This window comes from Anomaloglossus baeobatrachus, chromosome 7 (assembly GCF_048569485.1).
Source record: "Anomaloglossus baeobatrachus isolate aAnoBae1 chromosome 7, aAnoBae1.hap1, whole genome shotgun sequence".
Classification (NCBI taxonomy): Eukaryota; Metazoa; Chordata; class Amphibia; order Anura; family Aromobatidae; genus Anomaloglossus; species Anomaloglossus baeobatrachus.
In genome coordinates this window covers 17,475,788-17,491,824 of record NC_134359.1, presented here as the reverse complement: position 1 = coordinate 17,491,824, position 16,037 = coordinate 17,475,788, and the positions used below count along the sequence as shown (strand labels likewise).

At 49.4% G+C, this 16,037-nt stretch overlaps 1 protein-coding gene across 1 annotated transcript in view; it reads left to right on the top strand.

Annotated features, from left to right (window-relative positions):
• Nucleotides 1-16,037, top strand: part of CFAP65 (cilia and flagella associated protein 65) — a 91,654-nt gene that overhangs the window by 16,679 nt on the left and 58,938 nt on the right. Inside the window, 6 exon segments of the mRNA XM_075317089.1 lie at nt 2,299-2,521; nt 5,528-5,793; nt 5,879-6,079; nt 8,124-8,483; nt 8,652-8,789; nt 8,864-9,109. Coding sequence (XP_075173204.1) covers nt 2,299-2,521; nt 5,528-5,793; nt 5,879-6,079; nt 8,124-8,483; nt 8,652-8,789; nt 8,864-9,109 — 1,434 coding nt within the window.

Sequence of the window (16,037 nt, the reverse complement as noted above, 5' to 3'; positions counted from 1 at the left end):
CTGTGTCATAGTCATTGTCTGGAATCTCTTCTGAGTCTTGTAGCTGTAGATTTCTTGCCGGACTCATATCCTGAGCCGGCCGAAGAAGTCTTTGTCTGGTTAAAGTACTTTTGCGCAGTTGTCTTTTTGGATTCCTGCCACTCCTCGTGTAATGAGAACCCGGATCCGGAAATGTTGTGTGTCCTAAGCCCATCCCCCCGTGTTGGTTTATTTCCTGGGGTAAGGCCGTATGATGTCCTCTAGAATGATACAAAGTTTGTTGAGGAAGTTCTAAGGATTCATGGTGGGCTGTGGTCACGTCAGTTGTAGCTTGTGTGGCTGCTTCTCTGGCTGGCACCTCAGTAGAGCTGGACTTTCTCCTTGCACTTCTTGGTGTCTCTCTGGTTAGATGGTCGGGCTCTTTTCTCTGTCCTTTGTTATTCTTGTACTGTAATTTCCTTCCTGGTTTGTAAGCAGGATCAGAGGCCGTGCTACGCTTTGCTCTTTTCCTAGAGGTAACGGAAGGACTTATGATCCTATTGTGAGTCCTATTGGCCATTTCAGAAGTTAGTCTCTCAGGAGGTCTTGATCTTCTTAGAGTTTGATGTTCAGAAAGTTCAGAAGGGACAGATGCTGTATCCCGGGCATTCTTCAGCAATTCGTCTAGCTGGGCCTGAATCCATTCGGGCCTACATGTCAAAGCCGCGGCCTGAACGCTCTTCAGCAAGGCATCCATACTGCTTGTTCAGTCTTTAAGTCCAGGACAAAGGAATGACACCTTAACATGGGACCTATTTCTTATATGGCCCCTGCCCCCATCTCTCCTCCTGCTCGCCCACCACCACATTCCTTAGGTAAAAACCCCCATCCCTTACTCCTTAACCCTTTCCTGGATCTATCACTGCCTCAGTCATGTACGTTACGTCTATCTGCCTTCACTCTGCTGGAGATGGGTGGACACACTGTATATAGGTGCGGTGTATACAGGATATGGGTGGACACGCTGTATATAGGTGCGGTGTATACAGGATATGGGTGGACACACTGTATACAGGAGATGGGTGGACACACTGTATATAGGTGCGGTGTATACAGGATATGGGTGGACACGCTGTATATAGGTGCGGTGTATACAGGATATGGGTGGACACACTGTATATAGGTGCGGTGTATACAGGATGCGGGTGGACACGCTGTATATAGGTGCGGTGTATACAGGATATGGGTGGACACACTGTATATAGGTGCGGTGTATACAGGATACGGGTGGACACGCTGTATATAGGTGCGGTGTATACAGGATATGGGTGGACACACTGTATATAGGTGCGGTGTATACAGGATATGGGTGGACACGCTGTATATAGGTGCGGTGTATACAGGAGATGGGTGGACACACTGTATATAGGTGCGGTGTATACAGGATATGGGTGGACACACTGTATAGAGGTGCGGTGTATACAGGATATGGGTGGACACACTGTATATAGGTGCGGTGTATACAGGATATGGGTGGACACACTGTATATAGGTGCGGTGTATACAGGATATGGGTGGACACACTGTATATAGGTGCAGTGTATACAGGATATGGGTGGACACGCTGTATATAGGTGCGGTGTATACAGGATATGGGTGGACACACTGTATATAGGTGCGGTGTATACAGGATGCGGGTGGACACGCTGTATATAGGTGCGGTGTATACAGGATATGGGTGGACACACTGTATATAGGTGCGGTGTATACAGGATACGGGTGGACACACTGTATAGTAACTCTCATTTGTCCGTGCATTCATACATTATCATAGGAATGACACGATGTAGAGTTCTAAGATAATATATTGATTTGGCGATTGTTGTCAGGGGCTCCTTCGCATGTTAAGGATGCATTCAACTATAGTTTTTATAATTTCAGTCTTTCCTTCCCTTCTTCCAAGAGCCATAACTTTTTCATTTTCCAGCCCCACCGTCCACCTACCTTGGACCTTGCGGTGGAGGAGCGCCAGGTCTCTAACATCCACTAGCTCCGGGATGTCGTCATGCAGGATGGAAGAGGATCCAGCGGCTCAAAAGAGCCGGGCCCAATGCCATGCTGGAAAATAATGTGGCCACACAAATTATTGCCACTTTGGGCACAATTTGGCCATTTTCCCTTCTGGGAGGGGGGGGTGTACTCACTTTTGTTACCAGGGTTGTCCCATGAAAAGATATAATAAAGTATTTAAAAAAAATGTGCGGGGTGTTCCCATTTTTGGGATATACTGTATCAACTGTATGACTGTACTATTATCTTTTTGTATCCTTGTACCCGTAGGTGGATTCTCCGTTCCTTATTGAGCAAGAGAAACGCCCTTCCCAAGTGGACTGTAACTTTTCTTGTGAAGTTGTCCGTGGGGTCGTTCCTGCTCAAGGGAAGCTGCGAGTTCCCCTGCAGTTTCGGCCACGTATCGTGGGCTTGGACAGCGTGGACTATTTTCATGTTATTCCTGCGGGGAATCTCACTAGGACGGTGCTAAAGGTTTCTGGAACATGTAAAGGTAATTATATTGGGGATTATGTGCCCTAGTAAAATACAGTGTTCCCCAACCTAACCTTGTACCTCCCAAGCCCTCTATATGTACAGTACCTCCCGGGCTCTCTGCATGTACCTCCCGAGCCCTCTGCATGTACCTCCCGAGCCCTCTGCATGTACCTCCCGGCCCTCTGCATGTACCTCCCGAGCCCTCTGCTTGTACCTCCCTGGTCATCTGTTTGTACCTACCAGCTTTCTACATGTACCTACCAACCCTCTACATGTACCTCCTAGCCCTCTACATGTACCTCCTGGGCCCTCTGTTTGTACCTCCCATGCCCTCTGCATGTACCTCCCGGGCCCTCTGCATGTACCTCCCGGGCCCTCTGCATGTACCTCCCGGGCCCTCTGCATGTACCTCCTGGGCCCTCTGTTTGTACCTCCCAGGCCCTCTGCTTGTACCACCTGGGTCCGCTGCATGTACCTCCCAAGCCCTCTACATGTACCTCCCGGGCTCTCTGCATGTACCTCCCGGGCTCTCTGCATGTACCTCCCGGGCCCTCTGCATGTACCTCCCGGGCCCTCTGCATGTACCTCCCGGGCCCTCTGCATGTACCTCCCGGGTCCTCTGCATGTACCTCCCGGGTCCTCTGCATGTACCTCCCGAGCCCTCTGCATGTACCTCCCGGCCCTCTGCATGTACCTCCCGAGCCCTCTGCTTGTACCTCCCTGGTCATCTGTTTGTACCTACCAGCTTTCTACATGTACCTACCAACCCTCTACATGTACCTCCTAGCCCTCTACATGTACCTCCTGGGCCCTCTGTTTGTACCTCCCAGGCCCTCTGCTTGTACCACCCGGGTCCGCTGCATGTACCTCCCAAGCCCTCTACATGTACCTCCCGGGCTCTCTGCATGTACCTCCCGGGCTCTCTGCATGTACCTCCCGGGCCCTCTGCATGTACCTCCCGGGCCCTCTGCATGTACCTCCCGGGCCCTCTGCATGTACCTCCCGGGCCCTCTGCATGTACCTCCCGGGCCCTCTGCATGTACCTCCCGGGCCTCTGCATGTACCTCTCGGGCCCTCTACCTGTACCTCCCGAGCCCTCTGCATGTACCTTCCGGGCCCTCTACATGTACCTCCCGGGCCCTCTGCATGTACCTCCCGGGCCCTCTGCATGTACCTCCTGGGCCCTCTGCATGTACCTCCCGAGCCCTCTGCATGTGCCTCCCGGGCCTCTGCATGTACTTCTCGGGCCCTCCACCTGTACCTCCCAGGTCTTCTGCTTGTACCTCCCAGGCCTCTGCATGTATTTCCAAGGTCTTCTGCTTGTACCTCCTGGGCCACTGCATGTACTGATACTCTGTGTCTCTGCTCCATTTATTGTCTATAGTTGGCCGGTGCTGGAGCTATAAACAGCCAATCATGGAGGTTCTTGATGTCGGACCCTCACTGATCTCGTACTGAGGACCTATACAAATGATAGGTCATCAATATCGCAGTAGTGAACAACCCCTTTAAGGGTTACTGTGACTCCACATCACCTGTAATATTAGAACACTTACAGATAGATGGGCACTTCTACCTCCTGGGCCCTCTGTTTGTACCTCCCAGGCCCTCTGCATGTACCTCCCGGGCCCTCTGCATGTACCTCCCGGGCCCTCTGCATGTACCTCCTGGGCCCTCTGTTTGTACCTCCCAGGCCCTCTGCTTGTACCACCTGGGTCCGCTGCATGTACCTCCCAAGCCCTCTACATGTACCTCCCGGGCTCTCTGCATGTACCTCCCGGGCTCTCTGCATGTACCTCCCGGGCCCTCTGCATGTACCTCCCGGGCCCTCTGCATGTACCTCCCGGGCTCTCTGCATGTACCTCCCGGGCTCTCTGCATGTACCTCCCGGGCCCTCTGCATGTACCTCCCGGGCCCTCTGCATGTACCTCCCGGGCCCTCTGCATGTACCTCCCGGGCCCTCTGCATGTACCTCCCGGGTCCTCTGCATGTACCTCCCGAGCCCTCTGCATGTACCTCCCGGCCCTCTGCATGTACCTCCCGAGCCCTCTGCTTGTACCTCCCTGGTCATCTGTTTGTACCTACCAGCTTTCTACATGTACCTACCAACCCTCTACATGTACCTCCTAGCCCTCTACATGTACCTCCTGGGCCCTCTGTTTGTACCTCCCAGGCCCTCTGCTTGTACCACCCGGGTCCGCTGCATGTACCTCCCAAGCCCTCTACATGTACCTCCCGGGCTCTCTGCATGTACCTCCCGGGCTCTCTGCATGTACCTCCCGGGCTCTCTGCATGTACCTCCCGGGCCCTCTGCATGTACCTCCCGGGCCCTCTGCATGTACCTCCCGGGCCCTCTGCATGTACCTCCCGGGCCCTCTGCATGTACCTCCCGGGCCTCTGCATGTACCTCTCGGGCCCTCTACCTGTACCTCCCGAGCCCTCTGCATGTACCTTCCGGGCCCTCTACATGTACCTCCCGGGCCCTCTGCATGTACCTCCCGGGCCCTCTGCATGTACCTCCTGGGCCCTCTGCATGTACCTCCCGAGCCCTCTGCATGTGCCTCCCGGGCCTCTGCATGTACTTCTCGGGCCCTCCACCTGTACCTCCCAGGTCTTCTGCTTGTACCTCCCAGGCCTCTGCATGTATTTCCCAGGTCTTCTGCTTGTACCTCCTGGGCCACTGCATGTACTGATACTCTGTGTCTCTGCTCCATTTATTGTCTATAGTTGGCCGGTGCTGGAGCTATAAACAGCCAATCATGGAGGTTCTTGATGTCGGACCCTCACTGATCTCGTACTGAGGACCTATACAAATGATAGGTCATCAATATCGCAGTAGTGAACAACCCCTTTAAGGGTTACTGTGACTCCACATCACCTGTAATATTAGAACACTTACAGATAGATGGGCACTTCTACGATAACTCATAGAGGACTCCGACTTCCGTTGTGATTTACTGGTGCAGTCAGACAAGTCTCTCACCTACGAGATACACTTCATTCTTGGATCATTATTTTGCAGGGCCCCTGATTTCCTTACAGACGTCTTTAGTGGATTTTGGCTTGTTGCAATTGGAGGAGAAAGCTGTGCGGACCCTGGACGTCACCAACTCCTCGGAGGTGCCCGCCGTCTACCAGTTTGACATCGACAGCAGTGAAAGCGTTTTCTGCTTCGATCCCCTCTTTGGGAATCTGGGTCCTAAGGAGACGCGGAGTGTAAGGATCACCTTCTCTCCGATGCACCCGATCCCGCACTATCGGAGGGTCGCCTGTCTCATCCACCACCAGGTAGCTCTGTAATAACTGTCTGCTGTTAGATTTATCGTGTTTTTAGGCACATTTGTGGATGACAATCGTCCTCTGCTTCGTCCAGGACCCTCTGTTTGTGGATCTGATCGGCACCTGTCACTCAGATATGGATAAACCCGCCATCATCCGTCCAAAACACCTTTCTATCTACAGAACTAATATGGCGCGGGGCCTATCTGTCTACTCTCCTGACATCCTGGACGCCATGCTGGAAAGCGGGCAGCTCAGCGCAGACCCCAGCGGAGCGCTCGCACTCCTAGAACCGGTGGGATTTGTAATGGGGGGCGTCACATGAAGGGGATCTGATGTGTTGTGCTGGGTCCCCTGTATAGCATTGCAGGGAATCTCTGACATGACAGGGGCCCGTACATCACAATGGCAGACAGCCCGGAGCATTGAAGGGCCCCACGGCTGCCATACTGTATTTGCTGTTGTTAGGACATACTTATAATATAATCATATTTATTCATTTATATAGCGCTATTAATTCCACAGCACGTTACATACATGGGCAACACTGTCCCCATCGGGGCTCACAATCTAAATTCCCTATGTGTATGTCTTTGGAGGGTGGGAGGAAACCGGAGAACCCAGAGGAAACCCACGCAAACGCGGGGACAACATACAAACCCCTTGCAGATGGTGTCCTTGGTGGGATTTGAACCAAAAACCCCAGCACTGCAAGACTGCAGTGCTAACCACTGAGCCACCTCAAGACTGCCGTGTTAACCACTTAGCCACCACAAGACTGCAGTGCTAACCACTGAGCCACCTCAAGACTGCAGTGCTAACTACGGAGTCACCACAAGACTACAGTGCTAACCACTGATCCACCTCAAGACTGCAGTTCTAACCATTGACCCACCTCAAGACTGCAGTGCTAACCACTGACACCTCTAGAGACTGCAGTGCTAAACACTGAGCCACCACAAGACTGCAGTGCTAACCACTGAGCCACCTCAAGACTGCAGTGCTAACTACTGAGCCACCACAAAACTGCAGTGCTAACACTGAGCGACCACAAGACTACAGTGCTAACTACTGAGCCACCTCAAGACTGCAGTGGTAACTACTGAGCCACCTCAAGACTGCAGTGCTAACTACTGAGCCACCAGAAGACTGCAGTGCTAACCACTGAGCCACCACAAGACTACAGTGCTAACCACTGAGCCACCACAAGACTACAGTACTAACCACTGAGCCACCACAAGACTGCAGTGCTAACCACTGAGCCACCACAAGACTGCAGTGCTAACTACTGAGTCACCACAAGACTACAGTGGTAACCACTGAGCCACCACAAGAGTACAGTACTAACCACTGAGCCACCACAAGACTGCAGTGCTAACCACTGACACCTCTAGAGACTGCAGTGCTAAACACTGAGCCACCACAAGACTGCAGTGCTAACCACTGAGCCACCTCAAGACTGCAGTGCTAACTACTGAGCCACCACAAAACTGCAGTGCTAACACTGGGCGACCACAAGACTCCAGTGCTAACCACTGAGCCACCTCAAGACTGCAGTGGTAACTACTGAGCCACCTCAAGACTGCAGTGCTAACTACTGAGCCACCAGAAGACTGCAGTGCTAACCACTGAGCCACCACAAGACTACAGTGATAACCACTGAGCCAACACAAGACTTCAGTACTAACCACTGAGCCACCACAAGACTGCAGTGCTAACCACTGAGCCACCACAAGACTGCAGTGCTAACTACTGAGTCACCACAAGACTACAGTGGTAACCACTGAGCCACCACAAGACTACAGTACTAACCACTGAGCCACCACAAGACTGCAGTGATAACCACTGAGCCACCACAAGACTGTAGTGATAACCACTGAGCCACCGTGCTGCCCTGTAGTTAGATATGTGTAATATGTGTACACACGGGTGATATACTGACAAATAGGAGCCATTGCATTATACTTTAAAAAAAAGCTGACACAAATGCACAATTTTTCCAATAAATAATCTTTTATTACATGTAAGTCCCAAAACTTTATTAAATATTATACAGATTGTTCATAACATCAGAACAACTTGTGCCTTTATCACTATCCATGATGTTTGGGGTACGTTATCACAAAATAAAAGCTACAATAGAATCGTTTTCTTCTTTTTCTTTCTAAATAAAAAAATAATATAAATGACACATGTGTATAGGTAAAAGAGCTGGCTCCCCGCTCCTGCAGGCGAGGTCGGGGCTGTGACCCCAGATATAAGAATATTGGTATCATGTGATTGTTTAGGTTTCTTTTTCCACATTGTCAGAATCTTGGTCTCTTATTTCTTCTCTCCAGGGTCCAGATTCCCCGTCTCCTGAGACGTGTGCCCCATCCGACGCCTCCACCGAATACTTCCATGATGAGTTTAACCCCGAGGCCCCCAGCCCGACCTCCCATATCACAGCCAGCACCAGACACTTTGATTTTGGCCGCTGTGAGTGCAGCTCCCAGGAACCCCGTCCCCTCTCTTTGACCAATCACACTAAAGGCAAGGTGACCGTCATCTGGACCTGTAAGCCTGGCAGCCCTTTTAGGATCACCCCCGAGTGCACGGAGATACCACCGCTCAAGTCCACGGCCTTCAGAGCCATCTTCCACCCAGCACAGATCAATTCTTTGTATGCTGCGGAACTGGAGGGCTTTGTCTTTTATAAGGTGAGCGAATGGGAGATGTGTGAATTACACTGGAAAATGCACTTATTTCTAAGGGCCCTTAACAATAATTGGCCAAATTAATTAAGAAGATAAATGGCACAACTATGTCAGGTGACTACGAAGCATGCGGTCAGCCTCTCAAATCCTGGTGGCCCTCTTGTCTTCCAGGTTCAGCGTGATTATCGCAACGTGAAGGAGATCACTGTTTGTCCTCCGTGGTGCATTACGCTTAGAGCGAGGGGACACACTTTCGCATTGGGACAAGAACATTTTGTACCCAGGTGTGTGCTGGATTCTCCACGGATGGTAAGGAAAGTAAAAACGAGATTTACTTGTAACCCGTGAGACAAGAAGCTTCATATTCTCTCCATTTGTCACAGCTTTTTCCACCGGCTAAACAAGATGACCGCACTCACCGCACCCTGCTGCTGCAGAATACAGGACCTACTATAATGACATTTGTGATGGATGAGAAGAGCTGCCCTGAGGTCCACGTGAAACCAAGGTCCGGTCACCTGGACCCCGGATCCCATCAGATTTTACTGGCGAGGACCAGTCCGAGTGAAGGTGGACTAGTAAAACACACTGTGCCGCTGCTGCTAAACTGCAGCCCGGACTATACACAGGTGAGTCTTCCCTGCACGGACCAAGCCCTCAATATACAGACCTGTCTGGAGTTGTTCTCAAGAGTTTCATGTTCACGCCAATGTTTAAGTAGGATTTCATTCAAAACCTGTGTTAAAACACGTTTAACATACTCTTTCACATATCCGTGCATTAAACACACACGTGTCACAGTCCGTGGGGAGAGTACATAAGGCCATCCATGTGTCCGTATGTGTATTCTACATGTGCTGTCAGTGTGACTTCAGGATAACACACAGACAGCATGAGCTGGTATACTTACCTGTCCCGGGCGCTGCTGTTACTTCCGGGTCCACGGTCAGTGCAGTGAATATGCATGAGCATAATGAATGGGATCCGGAAAACAACAGCTTCTCCGGAGATAGCAGCGCCAGAGACAGGTAAGTATAAAAACTCTTTATTTTTATGTGACCTGTGTTTTCCCCGGTATGTATCACACTGATGTCTAACAGATTACATCAGTGTGCGGTCCGTGTGACACCCGTGCTGCCAGCAGAAAACTGACATGTCACAGTATGGAGCACACGGACACGTATTCCACGTGAAAACACAGACGTGTGTGCAAACCCACTGAATTTAATGGGTCTACGTGTGTCTGTGTCTAAAGGGCGCGTTACACACTACGATTTATCAAACGATATGTGGTTGTTGTCACGTCGTTAGTGACGCACATCCGGCCTCGTTTGACATATCATTGCGTGTGACGGCTACGAGCGACTGTGATCGAGCAAAAATACTCACCTTATCGTTGCTCGTTGACACATCACTCATTTCAAAAAAATCGAACGTCCTTCTGCGCGCCGGTTGTTCATCGTTCCCGGTGCAGCACACATCGCTCCGTGTGACATCCCGGAACGATGAACACCGCTTACCTGTGTCCCGCCGGCAATGCGGAAGGAAGGAGGTGGGCGGGATGTTACGTCCCGCTCATCTCCGCCCCTCCGCTTCTATTGGCCGGCCGCTGTGTGACGTCGCTGTGACGCTGAATGTCCCTCCCCCTTCAGGAAGTGGATGTTCGCCGCCCACAGCGAGGTCGTTCGGGAGGTAAGTGCGTGTGACGGGGGTTACCGAGTTTGTGTGACACGGGCAACAAATTGCTCGTATCACACAAACGATGGGGGTGGGTGCGAACGCACGATAAACTGATATGTTTAAAGCAGCCTTTAGGTACGTTTGAAAACGGATATCACATGTCCTTGGAGACACGGATGTGTGAAGGAGGCCTACATGACTTTCTGTTGATTTCAGAAAGAAAATGCAATTATAGTGCACATAGCGCGGCTTTACTACACGTTGTATGTCATTTCTTGTTATGTTTCATTATGAAAAATGCTCAAAATGTTACCATTTAACCATCTAGAAGCAGAGAAATACATGTCAAGAAATGCATAAAAAATGTATATATTTTTACAGGGTTTTGTGTCTGATTTTTCTGCCTCCAGTGAGACCTCTGTATATGGTAGAGATATAGCATAGAGCTCGGCAGAGAGTGCTCCACGTGGGGGGTTATTACTCATTGACAGAATGCTGTGTATATGGTAGAGATGTAGCATAGAGATCGGCAGAGAGTGCTCCACGTGGGGGGTTATTACTCATTGACAGAATGCTCTGTATATGGTAGAGATGTAGCATAGAGCTCGGCAGAGAGTGCTCCACGTGGGGGGTTATTACTCATTGACAGAATGCTGTGTATATGGTAGAGATGTAGCATAGAGATCGGCAGAGAGTGCTCCACGTGGGGGGTTATTACTCATTGACAGAATGCTGTGTATATGGTAGAGATATAGCATAGAGCTCAGCAGAGAGTGCTCCACGTGGGGGGTTATTACTCATTGACAGAATGCTGTGTATATGGTAGAGATATAGCATAGAGCTCAGCAGAGAGTGCTCCACGTGGGGGGTTATTACTCATTGACAGAATGCTCTGTATATGGTAGAGATGTAGCATAGAGATCGGCAGAGAGTGCTCCACGTGGGGGGTTATTACTCATTGACAGAATGCTCTGTATATGGTAGAGATGTAGCATAGAGCTCGGCAGAGAGTGCTCCACGTGGGGGGTTATTACTCATTGACAGAATGCTGTGTATATGGTAGAGATATAGCATAGAGATCGGCAGAGAGTGCCCCACGTGGGGGGTTATTACTCATTGACCGAATGCTCTGTATATGGTAGAGATGTAGCATAGAGATCGGTAGAGAGTGCTCCACGTGGGGGGTTATTACTCATTGACCGAATGCTCTGTATATGGTAGAGATATAGCATAGAGATCGGCAGAGAGTGCTCCACGTGGGGGGTTATTACTCATTGACAGAATGCTCTGTATATGGTAGAGATGTAGCATAGAGATCGGCAGAGAGTGCCCCACGTGGGGGGTTATTACTCATTGACCGAATGCTCTGTATATGGTAGAGATATAGCATAGAGATCGGCAGAGAGTGCTCCACGTGGGGGGTTATTACTCATTGACAGAATGCTGTGTATATGGTAGAGATATAGCATAGAGATCGGCAGAGAGTGATCCACGTGGGGGGTTATTACTCATTGACAGAATGCTCTGTATATGGTAGAGATATAGCATAGAGATCGGCAGAGAGTGCTCCACGTGGGGGGTTATTACTCATTGACAGAATGCTGTGTATATGGTAGAGATGTAGCATAGAGATCGGCAGAGAGTGCTCCACGTGGGGGGTTATTACTCATTGACAGAATGCTCTGTATATGGTAGAGATGTAGCATAGAGCTCAGCAGAGAGTGCTCCACGTGGGGGGTTATTACTCATTGACAGAATGCTGTGTATATGGTAGAGATATAGCATAGAGATCGGCAGAGAGTGCTCCACGTGGGGGGTTATTACTCATTGACAGAATGCTGTGTATATGGTAGAGATATAGCATAGAGATCGGCAGAGAGTGCTCCACGTGGGGGGTTATTACTCATTGACAGAATGCTCTGTATATGGTAGAGATGTAGCATAGAGCTCAGCAGAGAGTGCTCCACGTGGGGGGTTATTACTCATTGACAGAATGCTGTGTATATGGTAGAGATATAGCATAGAGCTCGGCAGAGAGTGCTCCACGTGGGGGGTTATTACTCATTGACAGAATGCTCTGTATATGGTAGAGATATAGCATAGAGCTCAGCAGAGAGTGCTCCACGTGGGGGGTTATTACTCATTGACAGAATGCTCTGTATATGGTAGAGATGTAGCATAGAGCTCGGCAGAGAGTGCTCCACGTGGGGGGTTATTACTCATTGACAGAATGCTCTGTATATGGTAGAGATGTAGCATAGAGATCGGCAGAGAGTGCTCCACGTGTGGGGTTATTACTCATTGACAGAATGCTCTGTATATGGTAGAGATATAGCATAGAGATCGGCAGAGAGTGCTCCACGTGGGGGGTTATTACTCATTGACAGAATGCTCTGTATATGGTAGAGATATAGCATAGAGATCGGCAGAGAGTGCTCCACGTGGGGGGTTATTACTCATTGACAGAATGCTCTGTATATGGTAGAGATATAGCATAGAGCTCGGCAGAGAGTGCTCCACGTGGGGGGTTATTACTCATTGACAGAATGCTCTGTATATGGTAGAGATGTAGCATAGAGCTCGGCAGAGAGTGCTCCACGTGGGGGGTTATTACTCATTGACAGAATGCTCTGTATATGGTAGAGATATAGCATAGAGATCGGCAGAGAGTGCTCCACGTGGGGGGTTATTACTCATTGACAGAATGCTGTGTATATGGTAGAGATATAGCATAGAGCTCAGCAGAGAGTGCTCCACGTGGGGGGTTATTACTCATTGACAGAATGCTCTGTATATGGTAGAGATGTAGCATAGAGATCGGCAGAGAGTGCTCCACATGGGGGGTTATTACTCATTGACCGAATGCTCTGTATATGGTAGAGATGTAGCATAGAGATCGGCAGAGAGTGCTCCACGTGGGGGGTTATTACTCATTGACAGAATGCTCTGTATATGGTAGAGATATAGCATAGAGATCGGCAGAGAGTGCTCCACGTGTGGGGTTATTACTCATTGACAGAATGCTGTGTATATGGTAGAGATATAGCATAGAGATCGGCAGAGAGTGCTCCACGTGGGGGGTTATTACTCATTGACAGAATGCTCTGTATATGGTAGAGATATAGCATAGAGATCGGCAGAGAGTGCTCCACGTGGGGGGTTATTACTCATTGACAGAATGCTGTGTATATGGTAGAGATGTAGCATAGAGATCGGCAGAGAGTGCTCCACGTGGGGGGTTATTACTCATTGACCGAATGCTCTGTATATGGTAGAGATATAGCATAGAGATCGGCAGAGAGTGCTCCACGTGGGGGGTTATTACTCATTGACAGAATGCTCTGTATATGGTAGAGATGTAGCATAGAGATCGGCAGAGAGTGCCCCACGTGGGGGGTTATTACTCATTGACCGAATGCTCTGTATATGGTAGAGATATAGCATAGAGATCGGCAGAGAGTGCTCCACGTGGGGGGTTATTACTCATTGACAGAATGCTGTGTATATGGTAGAGATGTAGCATAGAGATCGGCAGAGAGTGCTCCACGTGGGGGGTTATTACTCATTGACAGAATGCTCTGTATATGGTAGAGATGTAGCATAGAGATCGGCAGAGAGTGCTCCACGTGGGGGGTTATTACTCATTGACAGAATGCTGTGTATATGGTAGAGATATAGCATAGAGATCGGCAGAGAGTGCTCCACGTGGGGGGTTATTACTCATTGACAGAATGCTCTGTATATGGTAGAGATATAGCATAGAGATCAGCAGAGAGTGCTCCACGTGGGGGGTTATTACTCATTGACAGAATGCTCTGTATATGGTAGAGATGTAGCATAGAGCTCAGCAGAGAGTGCTCCACGTGGGGGGTTATTACTCATTGACAGAATGCTCTGTATATGGTAGAGATATAGCATAGAGCTCAGCAGAGAGTGCGCCACGTGGGGGGTTATTACTCATTGACAGAATGCTCTGTATATGGTAGAGATATAGCATAGAGATCGGCAGAGAGTGCTCCACGTGGGGGGTTATTACTCATTGACAGAATGCTCTGTATATGGTAGAGATGTAGCATAGAGCTCAGCAGAGAGTGCTCCACGTGGGGGGTTATTACTCATTGACAGAATGCTCTGTATATGGTAGAGATATAGCATAGAGCTCAGCAGAGAGTGCTCCACGTGGGGGGTTATTACTCATTGACAGAATGCTCTGTATATGGTAGAGATGTAGCATAGAGCTCGGCAGAGAGTGCTCCACGTGGGGGGTTATTACTCATTGACAGAATGCTCTGTATATGGTAGAGATATAGCATAGAGATCGGCAGAGAGTGCTCCACGTGGGGGGTTATTACTCATTGACAGAATGCTGTGTATATGGTAGAGATATAGCATAGAGCTCGGCAGAGAGTGCTCCACGTGGGGGGTTATTACTCATTGACAGAATGCTCTGTATATGGTAGAGATGTAGCATAGAGCTCGGCAGAGAGTGCTCCACGTGGAGGGTTATTACTCATTGACAGAATGCTCTGTATATGGTAGAGATGTAGCATAGAGATCGGCAGAGAGTGCCCCACGTGGGGGGTTATTACTCATTGACAGAATGCTCTGTATATGGTAGAGATATAGCATAGAGATCGGCAGAGAGTGCTCCACGTGTGGGGTTATTACTCATTGACAGAATGCTGTGTATATGGTAGAGATATAGCATAGAGCTCGGCAGAGAGTGCTCCACGTGGAGGGTTATTACTCATTGACAGAATGCTCTGTATATGGTAGAGATGTAGCATAGAGATCGGCAGAGAGTGCCCCACGTGGAGGGTTATTACTCATTGACAGAATGCTCTGTATATGGTAGAGATGTAGCATAGAGATCGGCAGAGAGTGCTCCACGTGGGGGGTTATTACTCATTGACAGAATGCTGTGTATATGGTAGAGATATAGCATAGAGATCGGCAGAGAGTGCTCCACGTGTGGGGTTATTACTCATTGACAGAATGCTGTGTATATGGTAGAGATATAGCATAGAGATCGGCAGAGAGTGCTCCACGTGGGGGGTTATTACTCATTGACAGAATGCTCTGTATATGGTAGAGATATAGCATAGAGCTCGGCAGAGAGTGCTCCACGTGGAGGGTTATTACTCATTGACAGAATGCTCTGTATATGGTAGAGATGTAGCATAGAGATCGGCAGAGAGTGCCCCACGTGGGGGGTTATTACTCATTGACAGAATGCTCTGTATATGGTAGAGATATAGCATAGAGATCGGCAGAGAGTGCTCCACGTGTGGGGTTATTACTCATTGACAGAATGCTGTGTATATGGTAGAGATATAGCATAGAGATCGGCAGAGAGTGCTCCACGTGGGGGGTTATTACTCATTGACAGAATGCTCTGTATATGGTAGAGATATAGCATAGAGCTCGGCAGAGAGTGCTCCACGTGGAGGGTTATTACTCATTGACAGAATGCTCTGTATATGGTAGAGATGTAGCATAGAGATCGGCAGAGAGTGCCCCACGTGGGGGGTTATTACTCATTGACAGAATGCTCTGTATATGGTAGAGATATAGCATAGAGATCGGCAGAGAGTGCTCCACGTGTGGGGTTATTACTCATTGACAGAATGCTGTGTATATGGTAGAGATATAGCATAGAGATCGGCAGAGAGTGCTCCACGTGGGGGGTTATTACTCATTGACAGAATGCTCTGTATATGGTAGAGATGTAGCATAGAGATCGGCAGAGAGTGCTCCACGTGGGGGGTTATTACTCATTGACAGAATGCTGTGGATATGGTAGAGATGTAGCATAGAGATCGGCAGAGAGTGATCCACGTGGGGGGTTATTACTCATTGACAGAATGCTGTGTATAT